General features: G+C 39.4%; 1 protein-coding gene across 17 annotated transcripts in view; it reads right to left on the reverse strand.

The window, feature by feature from the left end:
• WNK2 (WNK lysine deficient protein kinase 2) overlaps positions 1–15,990 on the reverse strand; it is a 117,967-nt gene that overhangs the window by 10,231 nt on the left and 91,746 nt on the right. For 8 of the 17 annotated variants that reach the window (XM_038185812.2, XM_072044163.1, XM_072044157.1 and 5 more), the window contains 4 exons: positions 15,190–15,405; positions 14,167–14,265; positions 8,895–8,939; positions 7,111–7,364 (listed from right to left, as the gene is read on the reverse strand). In XM_038185812.2, the coding sequence (XP_038041740.2) occupies positions 7,111–7,364; positions 8,895–8,939; positions 14,167–14,265; positions 15,190–15,405 (614 nt within the window). Of the gene's footprint in view, positions 1–7,110; positions 7,365–8,894; positions 8,940–14,166; positions 14,266–15,189; positions 15,406–15,990 lie in introns of those variants that run through there. The other 9 variants (XM_072044159.1, XM_072044166.1, XM_072044156.1 and 6 more) reach the window with 4 other exon arrangements.

The following is a 15,990-nucleotide window of genomic DNA, read 5'->3' on the forward strand; positions in this document are numbered from 1 at the left end:
TCTCATCTCAATTAAAAACCAAAATGGCAACGATACTCTGATTTACTGATATGGGGAATAAACTTGTGATCTAGAGAAAATTTTAGAAAAACACAAAAAATCCAATACCCTTCATTGCTTCACCGTCTCCAGTTCTATCTGAAATTTGAATCTGATGGTGAGCAAACTAAGAGAAAATGCTACTTTGATATAATGAATGTTAAATCACTAATGTATAAAAATCCACCAAAACCAACAGCAGAATCCAAAGAATAATAAACAGAGGAACTAGGTACATATACATTTATAAGATGTGATGACATCTTTAAGCTATTATTATAACCATGATTTAACATCCTCAAAGTGATGGTTTCCACCAAACTAGACAGCTTTGAGTGGTTGTCAAAGGATGGCTGTAAAGGTACCTAACCAAAATACGCAATTTCTTATAGAACCCATAGATTTATAAAATAGCACTGAAAATGTAAGGTGGCATTTTAAATCCTTTACAGGACATTTTAGGTCCTGCTTAAATATTATAACCGGGAAAAGCTTTTTCTCAGATCTTCTCAAATGCTGAGAAATCTACTTCTACCCAATTCTTTATCCTTTTTTTCTCAGCTACATTCCTCAGTGAAGCAGTAGCTATATTTAAGTCTATGTGCAGCCATGAATGAAGTGTCATCACGCTGCAAACCCAAATATTACACATACACATTAAAATCTGTTTGTGTCGTGACAAATGCATATTCACCGTTTAAGGTTGCTTCCTCTACCTTCATGTGCTTTAGACAAGCAAATCACACCGTGAGAGGCAACACGACACGTAGCTCCTGCGTCTTCCCCTGTGCAGAAGCCCCTTGGTCAAAACCATTTTTAAACCATGATCTTTGGACCATCTGTAATGAATCAGTACTGATGGAGGCTGAAACAAGCCTTCCTCCAGCATGCCAATACTGACTGGAACATCAAGATCAGCACGCACCGGTATGGTCCTCAACACACACAAGGAGCTATGTCCCCTAGCCTTAGGAAAGCCATGGAGACTGCAGTCACCTTGCTGACAAAATTCAAAGCTCCCCACTTGCTCGGGTGTCCTCTCCTGGTAGCTATCATCCTGTCATTTTGCAAGATTGCTCAAAAAGTGCAAGTTCTGGTATCAGCAGCTGATTCCAAAATGTGCATCAGTTACTATGCACTACAACACACTACGTCCTAGTGACAACAAGGCTTCAGCTTCCACAGCATCTTCTGGGCTTTGGTGCTCTCCCTGCAGCTTGAGGCTGGGTGCAAATCAGTTACTTCACACTGAAGCTATCTTGGGAATTGAAAGCAAGAGGTACAATATCAGAATCCTGCACCAGCTCAAGCAGCCCATGTTTAGAGGTCACTGAAAACAGATTGTTCTAACAACAGCCTGCACTCATGCTTTTTTTTTTTTTTTAATCCTAATTTTTCTGCAGCAAGGTGAAGTAAAAGGGATGTTTTTCCTTTCTAATTCAACTTCAGATGATGAAACACTAACAATACAGAATGAGATTATAGGACTTAGCTAACTATGGATGGCATTACTTCATTTGTAATATTACAATATTAATTTACTTCTGTTCGTTCTGCTGCCTGTCTAGAGCTTTGTAACATCAGCTGACCTCGCCATAAGCAGGCTGAAGTGACAGACTGTCTCAAACTTGATGGATTTGCACAAGCAGTGCAAAATTTACACCAGTCATCACCACGTAAAGTAAGTATGTCTGCTAGTGACATTTAATAGGGATTTAAGAATTATTATTATTTTTTTGGAAGGGAGAAGGGGTTGATATCCTAAAACGTATTCTACGTTGAACAGGAAGGGAGGTTTTGTTCTCTCTCTTTCCTTCTGCATCTGAATTAGCCCTTGCTGCAGAAGCAATATACTTAATGAACATACATCACAACACAAAGAGCACTTAACCACTTCACTATCTAAGGGGAAAGCCTTGAAAGGGGACCCATGCAGACACAGGCACCTAGGACTGCATCTCTGCCCACTGCCTTCCACCTGCTTGCTCACTGTCCCCCTGCATCAAACCCTGCCCCAAGGGCTCGCACACATCCCTGCCAGCTACAAACACCTTCCTGCTCCTGCTCCCCAGATGTCTGCTTCTTACTGCCAGTCTTCACTTTGCTGCCATTTACTCCTGGTCCCCAAACCATACATGTTCATTAAGAGAATAAGAATAACATACGCATGAACAAGAAACGCATATACACATGCAGAAGGAACATATGTGAAAACGAAACACACCCCAACTGGACAAAAGCTATAGTAGTACAGAAAAAATATCTGTTCTTTGGATTCATTTTTTCAATTATCTGCCTTGTCATCATGTGTAACCAAGCTCTAAAATTCCCCTTTAGCAATATTCATAGCTACAGTATTGAGAATGTATATAGCTAATAGTTACATATTACTTATAAACTTCATAAATATCTGTTTTTGTTAGAACAGAAGAATCCAGCTAATTCTGCTGTGAAACCATAACTATCGCAACCCATTCTGAAAAAGAAGGATTTAAATATTTTTTGTTTCAGCTGCATTTTGATGGCTATGTATTAGCATTACTGTTGTACTTCTGCACAGCCCAACTACCACTGAAATGAAACCGATAAACAGAACAGGTTAGTGCTGGCTGCCAGCACGAGCAGGGCAAGGATGCTAATACTTGTTTATCACCTTTTCCAGTTTACTGAAAACCCAAAGTTACGAGGTGTTACAAAGATTTGTGTTTGTATCCTTCCAGGCTCCTGGAAAGCTATTCTGACATTCAGAGCGAGAAAGCAGCTCTGAACAGCTTCAAGCACAGATTCATCATGTTTTTATTATTCTTTCAATTCAATGGACATGGAGGACACAGTAAAAGGTGTTAATAGTCCTTCTGCTCCGTTTTCACATCTGTAGCTATCTCCAGAGCACCTGCTTCCCGGGCAGCCAGCTCATTAAAACCAAGATGTACTAAATGCAAACAGATGTGCAGCTATTACTGACAGTGCCTAAACCACAGCACACGTCACCGACTGACACAGACCCACATGCTTCACAGAAACAGCCGCGTTATGGACTCAGGGCACGTTTACAGCTTTTTTTTTTTTTTGGTAATAGGTTTTCCTTTAAAACCCATGTAGCCATGTCACAGTATGAGGGAAGAAAACATTTTTGCTACACCTTTTACTCCCAGGCATCCTCAGATAATACCTTTAAGCACACAATATCCAGTAGTCTTTTCATGCAAAGCAGCTCATGTTCCTAGATGACGGTAACCACAATTACCAGGAAGAAAGGATTATTTCATCATGCCTTTGACATGGATGAGCATGCAAGAAATAGCTATTTTCAGGCAGTTTGACTTTAATTTTTCCTAGTATCTCCTACTACCTTTCAAATTACTGAAAATGAGAATCCATTCATGTTTCCATGCTCACATAAAACCTCTGAAGAGGAATATCTCAGTGCTCTTGTAACATAATTGGAAGCCTGAAGGTTCCCCCACAAGCTTCTAATATGTATCAAGATTTGCAGCCAAACTGACAGGCAGTTTTTTTGCTGACAGAATTGTCACTTCCACAGAAATAAAGCAGAATTTCAAGTCTTCCCTTGCATCTCAATTATTTTATTGCTTTCTATACTCTGACAACAAAGAGGAAGAAAATAAAACCACTATCTCTTGAGGCAGCTTATTAAACACTCCATTAATTTCTCTTCTGAGCCAATTTCCACCTTAAAAAAAAAAAAAAGATACCAATAACATATAGTATTCACACAGCAATTTGCTGCTGTTCGTTAGAAGTATCTTCCGGGGAGGGAGGAGGAGAGAGAGAAGGACAAATCCAAAACCCAGAACACCCCAGGAAAGTTGTGATCAGTATGATATCAGGAAAGCTGCTTCTCTGTTTCCACAGTGAAAAACCTGAAAACAGCCAAACTGCCTTATGTACTGATAGCAGTGATTGGACAGCAGGAGAAAAACAACCAACCAATGTACCCCTACAGATGTTTTGTTGCAATTTTACTTTGGCCTAGAGCTTGGGAAAACTAACACAGAAGAAAGGGGCCATCTGGTCTGATGCCTTCTTGGTCATACTTTATACAACACAAGTCCCAAACCTGCACCCATCAGCTACGTGGAGGAGCTCTGCATGGTGCTCAGTCCAGGGTCTTTCCTTAGAGCCAACAGAGCACTATGGGATAATTCACATTGCTTCTACTCCTGTTTAAAAGCTCTTCAAGCTTTGGCATCTTTCTTTCCAATAAACTCCAGAGGATATTTCAAAACAAAGGCATGAACACCACCTCCTGACCCTCATTGCCAAGTGTCACACTGGACCAGCATTAGCTTCTCCCACAACAAAATACCCAGTTTGAAGGTAGGAGGCAACCTGCTCTCCTACTTTCCTGCTGCTTTGTTCAAATGTTTAGCCATTGGTACTGCCAAAAAAAAAAAAAAAAAAAAAGCTAAGTAACACCGCATTTCCAATTTATCTAGCCTTCATTTCCAACATAAAGTTGTTTTTTTTTGTTTGTTTTTGTTTTTTCTAACTTTCTCTGGTGGGCTGGAAATCTGTTTAGTGCTCCTCAATTCTTTTATTGCAAAGGTATTCTTGTATTTAACCAAAAGGAAAACAAAAACATGGTGTTAACAGATGGATTGAAGAAGAACAGCCTGAGCTTTATACTCTCCCTGTTAGGAAGCTATTTTTTCCTTCCTTTATGTGATTTCCTGAGTTCTTTTTGCCTAATACCTTTTTAAAACATGGACTCGGCACTGATTTAGTGCAAGTATATATCTCCCCATATAACTAATTACTGCAGCAACTGGCATTTTTGGGTCACTTGTCTGACTGTCCAGGCTAAGTGTCCTTTCTCACAGTTTCCCCCCTGCTCTTTGGGCTATTCTCAACACCATGAAGCATTCTCCTGCCTTCACCTCAAATCTCCTCTAGGGTGAATTTGAAGAGGCACAAACAGCAGAATTGATGCTCAACTTCCAGAACAGCCCTTGTACTGTCCTGAAGTCTTTTAAATCACATCCATGGCCCTGTTTTCTGCTTTCTCCTCCCTGAGAGGGAGGATGGATGCAGCACAGCGGCAGCTCCTGCTCCCTGCACAGGATGGTGCAATTCAGAGGGGCTCGTCTGTATCGGAAGGTCCGAAACCATCTGTGGCACACTCTGCCATCCTCACGGCCAAAACACCCCGGCAATAACCTTAAGCACATTAGGCAGATTTGCTATCTACCTCTTCTGCAGCTCCACTCCCCTACTAGGCCTTGATGCATAAAATAACCCAGGGCAAGCTGGTGCAGAGCTTCTAGTCTGCCTGAAAGCTTTCCAAGCAGCAAGTGGCAACGCGAACTGAAGAGCAGGGAACCCCAACCTTTCTAAGTTCTTTGTCTGAGTTACTTCAGCCTTGTTCATTCCTTGGAACAACAGGCATATTCTAGAAAAGCACAAGCCTTCTAAAATCAGTGTGTCAAGACAAGGATGTTCCTGTTCTCTCTCAGAGACATTCTGCCTTTTCCACAGGCTTGAAACAGCACATAGCAGAAGGCAAAATTAACCCTAAATTGATGTTAACAGCCCATTTAGATAAGAAAAATAACCACTCTCTTTTCCAGAGTGGAAATTAGGCGAAACACCCCCACCAAATACTTCAGTCTATCATACTAGTCTCAGGGAAAAGAAATCAAGGTGCTAAAAAGCACACTGAAAAGAGTAAGAAGAGACTAAAGGGATCAAAATCCTGTGCCCTCATCATCACTTTCTAAAACACCTCCAGAAGCCTTTAATTTATGTTTACTAACACTCTCTTTGACCTGTTTTGTGAGTACTAATAGGGTCTTAAGTTTCTGTTGCTACTACACCGAACACTTTTATACTGTTCAAACTATCACTACATAGCAGGGTTATTTTCTCTCCATTTTTTGTTCATTTATGGTCACTAGGAATTGATGTAAAACTGCTTAATAAACTTACAGAAATGTTTTAATCCTGTGAAGTGAGTGATCTACCAACTCAGAAACCAGCAGGTAGCAAGGCAGACACGTCAGCAAGTCCCTGCTTCAGCAAGTTTCACCTCCTGAACAGTTACACAGCTGCCCTGCTGCATACAAATGCCTTTTCCCTTCTACATGCTGAATAGGCAATGGATTTCTGCTCAGGTCTGGTTATCTTGTTTTTCAGTTATTATAATCAGGTATTGTATTCAAGCAGTCCCTCACTAGTTTTGTTTTCGCTGTTTCTTTGCCTTTAAAATTATTTTCCTCTACTTTGGCTCAATTTCCACTCTTTCAAAAAATGAATCCAGCAAAAGTGATTAGTCAACAAACCACCCATCTGTGAGGAGGAGGAAGGGCTCTGGAAAACCAGACCAGGGTGGGAGAGGATTGTAAATTGGGATTCATTCGCTTTTGTGTCTGCCTCTGTATCATCACAGAGTCATAAAAACAAGAGCTAAACACAGACACAAACGCATGTCACAATGTTGTTTTCCTGCTACTGAAAATGAGAGGGGATGAATGGGGGCACTTTTAATTCCCATTTGATTGTAGTTTACTTTCACAGAATTTCTGTTTTCATGAGGCAGAGCATCTTAGAGATGCACAAGTTTAGCACTGCACAGGGCAGCACAACAAGCAAGGGTAAGAACAAAATCTGTCTGTCCCGTATCTCAGCATGGCATCCACACCGCTTCTGCTAAAACAAAAGCTCGCTGCCACCAAGCCGCTACCCCAGCCACCATTCTGCCTAAGGAATATTCACGTCAAATACCAAGAAAACGAAAATCTTAGCAATAGTAAAAACTTAACTCAAAGAACATGTGGTTAATGGTACGAGTATTGCTGTATATTTCTGTTAATGAGTAGTTTGCAATTAAAAAATATATATTTATATACATATTGCAGCCCATATATCTTCCAATATTATTCCAAAAGGCAATTTTTTAAAAATCTATTTTAGTACTTAATGAAAAGAGTTGGACATTTATACGAAGCATCTATTTCATGTAATTTAGTTTACGTCCTCCTCCAAATCTGAGTTCTGCAAAGGCTTTCAGACACATAGCAAAAGGTATTTTCTTCAAGGAGTGCCACTTACTCCACATGTCTCATTCTGCGTTTGCATGGGATTAGCCTTTGGCTCCATGTCCTGCCTTTTTTGGTTCTGCTTCAGTTGGTTTAAAGAAGGTTTTGCCTGTGCAGCTCCAACAGTTTTGCTTGTCCACTGGTCAACCAGCTTGTGCAGATCGTCTGTGAAGGTTCCCTTCTTGTTGTTACTGTTGTTGGCCTGAACCTGCAGAGTTGATTGCGGGAGGGGCTCAGGACACGTTACAAGACTGTTTGTGGAGGATCCTGGAAAATCACACACAAAGAAAGTTGACAATGGCATCTCTGTCTCACCACTTTGCTGCTCAAACAGTTTCTCACATACTGCGATTAATCAAACGGTGGCGTTTCTGACTTAGCCTTCCCCCTCTTTTCTACAGAACACCTTTGCTTAAAGAAATGGTCCAGGTCCAATGCATTCGTATTTGCAATTATATTACCTTACCTGAGCCACTAGCTGTAGTGCACAAAACTTCTCTCTAGCTGAAATTAATGACGAAGAGAGAAGAAACAACTCATTCCCAGTAACACTGACCTCCTAAGGCTTGCAAAGTGTCTTCATGGAAGACTACCACAAGAGTGGCACGTTACTTGCTAAAGCTGCGTGCATTTTAAAAAAGAATTTACCATCTATTTTACTTGCATAAGTTTACTGTCCTCCTGGAAAAACTCAATTACCGTACAGGTTACGAGTACAGCTGGCTATTCTGCCTCAGAGGCTCTGGGATCCCATAGCCTCTATGCGCTAGGACCAGTTTTGGTGCCATCTTCACGTTTTGGAAAAAAACATCAGGATCATGAGTGCACAGAAGGAAGAGGAGAGAGGAGGACATAAGTGGGTGTTTGAGTTTCTGACACAAAGATACAGATACAGAACTTCTGGGATAGGTAAGAGCAGACAGGAAGAATATTGACAGAGATTTAATTTTATAGGCTCACATTTTTTTCTATTTTTTATAGAAATAACATCCTATTTATCTGTTGGTGACTACAAGTCTGACACAGCAAGATCAGCAGTGAACAGCAATCAAAGGTGCCTGAATTTGACCTGAACAGAAACTATAAAGTAACTTTCTGCAAACAGTTTTGATGCATCTATGTATTTTAAATAAAGACCATCTCTCCAAGCAAAAAGTTCAGAGAACTGTAGTAAAATTATTACATAAGCAAACACAAACGTTCAGTCTTTTTTTTTTTTTCTTTCTGTTAATCAGTTACCAGCCAATGAAACTGAGTAAACTAACTACTCTTACGGTTATATAAAACGTTAATAACCTTTAAATGATCATGCATTCAACCTGCAACATAACATCTAAATCAACACCGCTCATTTCCTTTTCCTTTTTTTGGGGGGGGAAAGGGACCAGTGAGAAAATAAGTATCTTGACCGAAAAGCTCTTCAATTAGTGTTTAATATTTCATGCATCTCAACAGGAACAAGACAGTTTTAAGCTATAAATTCCTCCAGCAGAAAACTGCAGTCATATAAAGATGTGTATTTAAGAAAAACATAAACACATAATCCAGTTTTCTGGCTGCATGCGTGCACAGTCTCACACACAAAGAATACCACAACTGTCTTGCAGCATGCGTGGTTCCCCAAACATCACAGCACATGCATTATCATGAAAGTATCACGATTTATACAGTCTAATTTCATACCAGTATAAGTGCATCAGCTCTATTCATTAAACAAGTAGCTTTTAGTAAAAAACAAAACCAAAAATAATCCCATGCCATGAAGGAAATACTGAGAAACAAAAATGGGATAGTTACTACTACTGTGATCTTTGCCTAGACATAGTCGTTTCAAGGTGGACCCTACAAGGTAAAACAATACAAGACATACAGAATTAGGTAAGACTAAACACAACAAATCTGACGGACAAGCTTCTGTACTTTTAAGCAATCAGAAAGTAGTTATTATGCAAGAAAGGACAGACAAAGTCAGCAGTTCAGGTGAGTAAAGAAAGTCTAAATAACTGGACAGCTCAAACCTTTATTAATGTGCAGCCATTCAGAAGCTTTGAAAGGTACAATAGCATGCCAAAAGCAAGGTCCCATGACTTAAAGATGCATTTTTGTTTGTTTGTTTCAAATTGCCTTGGCTTCCTACTAGGAGATTTGGATTCCTATTTTATGCAGGAAATGATGTCAATTCAAGTTTGTGATAGGAGGCCAAAAATGCTTTCAGGAACAAGTAAAGCTAGTCTGGCTGCAAAGAGAAACTGTAAAACAACCCTAAAAGTCCTGTTTTACAAGTCCAAAAAGATACATTGTTCTGCAGGTCTGAGGCCAATTTTCTCAAATATTTATTAGTATGATTTGTGTCTAAATGTGAGATTCTGAACTTCAATTAAAGCAACTGTGAATGAGTTTCCCCTATGTCTTGTCCAAGTGCAGAAAAATAATCCAGCAGAGTTCTCATTTAACGAAACTAGGCGGTTTTTTGTTATCTTATTAGATCCTTCATCGTTATTTTACATAATCTGTTGGACAGTTATCTACAGTGCCAGAAGTGTACAGAGAACCCTATTTGACAGTCAGATCTCGCCAGACATGAGCACCATTTCTATTTGAGTGCCAAATTTCCTGAAAGGTATTTTGGACTTGATAAGAAGAATATCGTCATGGTATGGTAGGAGATGAAGATCTGGTATGGGGCATGGTAAGTTTATTGTGAAGAAGCACTTGAACACATGAACAAAATCAGAAGGCTGGGCAAAAGGCAAGATACAGAATGTGTGTGCTTTTCCTGCACGGTGAACTGGTGCCATCAGTTTATGTTACTGTGCCAGAAATGCAGCTTTAAACTCAGAGATTGCAGGTCCAGGTTGACAGAGGCTCTGAATGAGTCTTCAAAGGAGAAAGGAGAGACATCACTCAGAGACTAGAAAAGAGAAAATAAAGAAAAGGGGGAGGAAAAAAAAGGGAGAAGAAATGCTTGTGTTCTGATATGGGTGGCATGAGGAGGAACAAAAGGATTGTTTTGAAATATTTTCTTGTTATTTGCTATAGTTTAATGAAGTTGAATGAAGTTTCTATTCCAGGGAAATCAGAAGGACATGACTACAGTAATGTCTTATGCAAGCATGACCAAACGTTTAGTTTCTCAGCTCAAAGCCTAGAGGAAAAGTACAAGTCACATTCACAACTGAACATTGTGTTGCATTCTTTATTTGTTGGTATTTTTTTTTCTTTTTGCTCAGATGTACTTTACCTTACCTATCTCTTAAAGTTAGCTAGCAACTGCCATTATAAAACATCAGTGGTAGTGATACTGGAATGCTATTTTCTTAACTATCCTGCAGCATTTTGCAGGCAGCAATGGGTAGTGTTTGGCACAATATGTATGTAAATGAAAAGCAACTGCCTGCAAAAAATACAAGCAGGCAGCTGACTACAGTACGTGCTCAAAAGCATGTAAAAACGTTTAATCACCAGACCCTCTACTTCCTGAACACCAAGTCACAAGCTAATGTGCACCTTGGATGCCAAACCCAGGGCCCCGAATCACGTGGGGAAGTAACAGAACAACGATACTAGACATATGCACAAAATATCCACATGAAGGGAGCCTACTTTAAGAATTAAGAAAAGTGCTATGAAAGGGTCAATCACCAAAAAGTGCTGTTTCTTCCAAGCTGTATCACTCCAGCTCATTGCTTGGGAGATGAGAAACATTATCTAAATAGTGCTATTGCCTGAAACAGGGACTGATGATCACCACCTAAGATTCATTTAAAATTCAAATCCAATTAAAAACGCACTTGGTAAAATTAATTCACCAGATTAATTGTATTACTTCTACAATAAGGGTGTTTAATAGCTGAAAAGCAAAGGAGATGAATCTTAATTAAGGTTTAATCTCAGACTGTAAAAGTTAAGCAAAGTGTTTTACCTCCAATTCCAGAGATAATATCTGAAAAATTAAGTAGCTATTGTATCTTACAGGACAGAAAAAAAAGGCACTGTCCCATACTTGTAGTGTAACAGCTGCCAAAAAACTTGAAAGCTAAAATAAAATTGAAATGGCAATAAATTGTTAGACCATTTCCATAATCACATATTCATGTACAATATATTAATGACTATAGACCTGACAAAAATAGCTTTACATGAGATTACAAATCTAAGTGAAATGGATCTCTTGAAAATCCTACTCACAATCAGCGCAAACTCCTCCCTAAGATGCCCTTGGAATTTAACCCATAAAAGAAGCTAAGGCTTAAATGATGCTGGAGACCATCAAAAATATTTTATTCCATGAGGAATATATAATGAAAAGTCAATCCTGGAGAAAGGAGACAGACACCAAAAGCAGCCCTGGGAGAACACTGTGAAAGTGTTCAAGTTTGATGGGCTCTGTAACTAGGGAAAAAAATATTGGGTAAAACTGTCTTTAAAACATCCGAACATTTATTTTTAGAAACTTGCTGCTGCTTTCTCTACTAATACAACACGTGCCGCACTTTGAAACACCCAGGCTCCCCAAAGCACTGTTATTCCTCCATCAAATGTATAGATTCTGAGCATTTCTGAAAACCCAGCACAACTTCTGCCTGCAGCTCTCAAATAAACTAAAAAAATCCCAAGGAAACCTTGACTTGTGGAAAGGACCCAGGCACCTGAATTACCAAGACACGAAGAACTACCTGTGTTTGCAGGTTGTAACCCCAGTTCCACGTGCTCACCGTGTCTCAAACGCTCACGCTCTTTGCTCGAGCCTGCAGCAGAGATGCCAACACACCGCGCCTCTGGCGCCTGCTCCAAACGCTCGGGTCTCCTTCAAGCTGGGTCAAACTACATCCCTTCCAGAGGGGAAGGGGCGTGAGCTTGCGGCATTCCCACTGGCATCACCATCATTTGGCACTATTTTTTCTGAGGCCCGTGGTCACGGCTGCCCTGGACACCACTAGATGGAACCACCAGACACACGTCTGGTCAGGTTTTGGCTATGGCTGCAGCAGCCCCAGCCCTGGGCCAGGTGGGATGCACAGAGCCCCGGCTTCCTCACAGGCCCCTTCGCACGCACACAACAGGTCGGGTGGGCTCACCAGGAAAACAGGCTGAAACAATCTTCCATCCCCATCAAAAGCTACCAGGAATTCAGCTGTGGAGAGCTGTCTAGCAACTGAAGTGACTGGCAGTATTTCAAGCTTGGGATGGATGTGTCAGGGTGAAGCGCCTAAAAGCAGGTCTGTGTTCTCATATGACTCAGAAATGGGGGAGTGCCAATCTCTGAACACTTTGCCCAAAAGAGACGGAGAAGCAAGCATATGGGCTGAGAACAGAAACCAATTAGTTGTGCTGCTGAATTATTTAAGTATTGGGAAACTTTGTGATTTGAAGAATTTACATATTCCCTCGGTTTCATTCACAATATCCATGCACCCAAACATCTTTAATATGCTGTTTGTTAATTGCCATCTCCCAGTCTTTTTGCATCCTCCCGAATAGTAATTTTGTGAAAGAATAATGAAACCACTTCTGAGAATTATATGTGCAGAAGAAGAAACTATTATGTCTATTATAATACCAAATGGAACAACTCGTGAACTGAGAATTTCCCTCAGGTTCTCAGAGAAATCCCTGAATGCAAAATTGTTTCAAAACTTGTTAAAAACTTGCATGAAAATAAATGCAGTATGCTAAGCAGTAAACATCAGTTTTCAAGAACCTGAACAATTGAATTTTATGGGCCTCAAACAAAAAATCAAGATTATTTTTAAAAATATTGTTTATTCATAAAATTAGGAGGAGTGTTTTTGAGTGGTCTTGTGCCTTTGATGTATAGCGCTTGGATAATAATGAGCAACACAGAACTCCAGTAGGAGATCTGCTGTCAATGCAAACAAACAGCCAGTTAACCAAACGTTTTCTCCAGAAAGTTATTATCCTTCCTAGCGTTATATGTAAGTGGCCTATAGTACCTGGTCAGCCCAACATATCTTTATTGTACAAGCAAAATCTGTTTGCCTAAAAGGCAGCATATACTGTTAGGTAAAAAGGTTTGTATTTTTGAATTAGAAAGCTTGATATCATTTGGTTAAATTGCCAATTACTTTAGATGTCATACAAATAAGGTATAAATAGTAGGTGCACAATTATCTGAATTCAGAAGTTCTGGATCCTAGCAATCCGTTTCAAAGTATCATATAAAAATCTGATACTGCTTTTTATTTGTTTCTGCTTTGATGAACTGCTAATTGACTTCATCTCTGAGGTCACATAAGGTCATAAGAAAATAAACTGAGTGAAGTGCTTCAGCCAGATCAGTTTACACAAAAATGTTTGATGGTACTCTACCTTGGAGTAACCAGATCTTCCCACTATTTATGAGTATATAAAAAATTGCTCACTTACACTACTTAAAGTGAATACATGGGGAAAAAGCCCACCTAGAAAAGACGTTTTGAAAGAACTAGCTGGAGCACTATCGTCTCAGCATTTCCACATGCAAAGAGCGGGGGGAAAAAATTAAAGAAAATAGAGTGGATATAAACAGTACTGTATATTGTGTTAATACAGCCCTTGTATGGAAGTTATACCCTTCAGTGACCTTCTAGTATTGTATCAGCTTGCTACATGCATGTCTTCATAGTCCAAACATGTGTGAAAGAGACCATTCGTCTACAGAAGGATGGATTTCTTTTTGTTGTCGCTGGAACCGGGACAGCAGACATGTATATTTGCCACATTGCAAATAAAAAATTACTTCAACATAAATCACATAAAGTACAAAAGCTTTGATAAGTCCAGGGTAAAATTTACCATAAGGCTATATAATAAATGATGAGATCTTCCACACATGCTTTTGGTGCCCAGGCATGAGCCAAAAGCAGTGCAAAAAAAGCTTTCATATGAAAAATTAATATAAATAAGGTGTGTTCATGATGATTACTTAAAAGAAAGATAAAAAGAAAGAAAAGATGGTTCAGAAAAAGGGGCATCCTGCCAAACATATTAGAGATATAAAACATGAAATTGGAAAAAGGGGGTAAAAGAAAGATGGACTGTGATAAAATACAAAAGAACAAATACAAACAGATGGACAAAGACACAGGTCCACTGAGGAATCTGGTACGAGGTTTGCTACTAGATTTATAGGTCACTCTCTCAGACGTTTGGTGGAAAACCGTCCAGCCTGCAAATGAATATAAAGGGAAGAAAACAAAGACACTTATAAAGTACAAGTAGCTGTGATCAGATGTCCTATACCATCAGTCAAATCAGCTTTGTTAGTTAAACATCCACATCTCCATTTTAACTTTGCCAAAGAGGATTAAGTTAATTGACCATACACAAAGGATGCAATAACAGCAGAAGAGAACAGATAGATATTTTGTAGATTAGTTTGGCAGGATGTGCAATGAGAGGAAGGTATCTTAATCATCATTATAACTTCCAATATGCATGGCAACAAGGTCAGTCAAAGCCTACAGAGGTGTGCACTACACAGAAGTATCAGAAGTCAGGACTGGGGAAGCACAGCCAAATCTACCACCCTACAGTCACTTAGCTGGGACTCCAAAAGCATGCACAAAGTTAACTCCTTAGATAATGGAAGCATAACTTGATTCTTTTTTTTCTTTTCTTTTCTTTTTTTTTTTTTCCAAACATCCAAGATGGATTGGTACTTTATAATGATGAAATCTGGGTCTACCAGTATCAAGGGGCTACAAAAAGCCCAAAATGAACAAAAGGAAACAATCTTCATCTTTTTTTTTCCCTTCCCTTTCTTTTTTCTCAGAAATCCATAAGGCAGACTCCAGAAAAGGTGTCCGTATAAAGCCACTGCTGGCAAAAGTAAAAGGCAGTTACTTTCTAAAAAACTAGTGTGCCTTCCTGAGCGTTGATCCTTAATACTTTGTAAGATACTTTATTTTTGTTCTTCTGACAATGCCGTAGTGGCATTTTAAAAGATAAGCCAGTAATTTGGATTGCCAAAGGTTCGTGTTCTTATATCTCTAAAAGTGAAATCCACTCCTAAAAGTTCAAGCATAAGGGAAGCAAATTAATTTTAGCATGTGCTGGAAGATATGCTGAACAGCTGGTATGAAAAAATCACCTTGGCCAGAGCTTGCATTCACATCGCCTCCTTCGGGGCCTAACCCGGAGCAGATGTCAGAAGACAAAGAGGCTTTGACAGAGCATGGCTGCTGTGTCTGAACAGACTTCCCAAATGTGGCTGATGCAGAAGAAGTTACTGCCGTTGTTTCTGGAGATCCAGATTGAGCTTTAGCTGTTTCTTTGTGGGGTGAGTCTTTAGAGTCTGAAAGATTACCTGAAAGAACAAACAAACAATATAGAAGCAATGGCAAATGCTAGGAAACTATTGAAGAAAAAACCAAACAATGTCTTAAAATAATTGTTAATTTGCTACCAAGAAGAATAGTAGTCTACAATTCTGAAGTACTGTATTAAGTGTAGACTTTATAGATTATTCTGTGGCACAGAATAACCTCACATGCTATTACTGATCCAGATTCTCCAAGAAGCTCGTGGAGTAGGTTTGATTTTTACAGCGTTTCTTTTCCACATTTTAGAAAGACTGGAGTCAGGAACTCAAAGAGCACCGTTTAAACAAAGTGAGAGTTGCAGAAGTGCCTGATTAGGAGGACGGAGTCACAAAATAACTGAGCAGAGTAAGTAGGTTTGCACTCAAACATGAAAGGTGAAAGCAAATAAATGGAGAGAAATACAAAAGTTGCTGAAAAGACATTAATTTTTTATTTATGGCTATCTATAGATACACATGTGATGAAATATAATCTGCATCTATATATCCACCTATATAGATATCTCAGGCAAAGAGACTTTAACACCTGAGTAACTTTGTAATCATTCGTGACATGGATTTATCAGCAAA

Source organism: Anas platyrhynchos, chromosome 13, assembly GCF_047663525.1.
Source record: "Anas platyrhynchos isolate ZD024472 breed Pekin duck chromosome 13, IASCAAS_PekinDuck_T2T, whole genome shotgun sequence".
Lineage (NCBI taxonomy): Eukaryota > Metazoa > Chordata > Aves > Anseriformes > Anatidae > Anas > Anas platyrhynchos.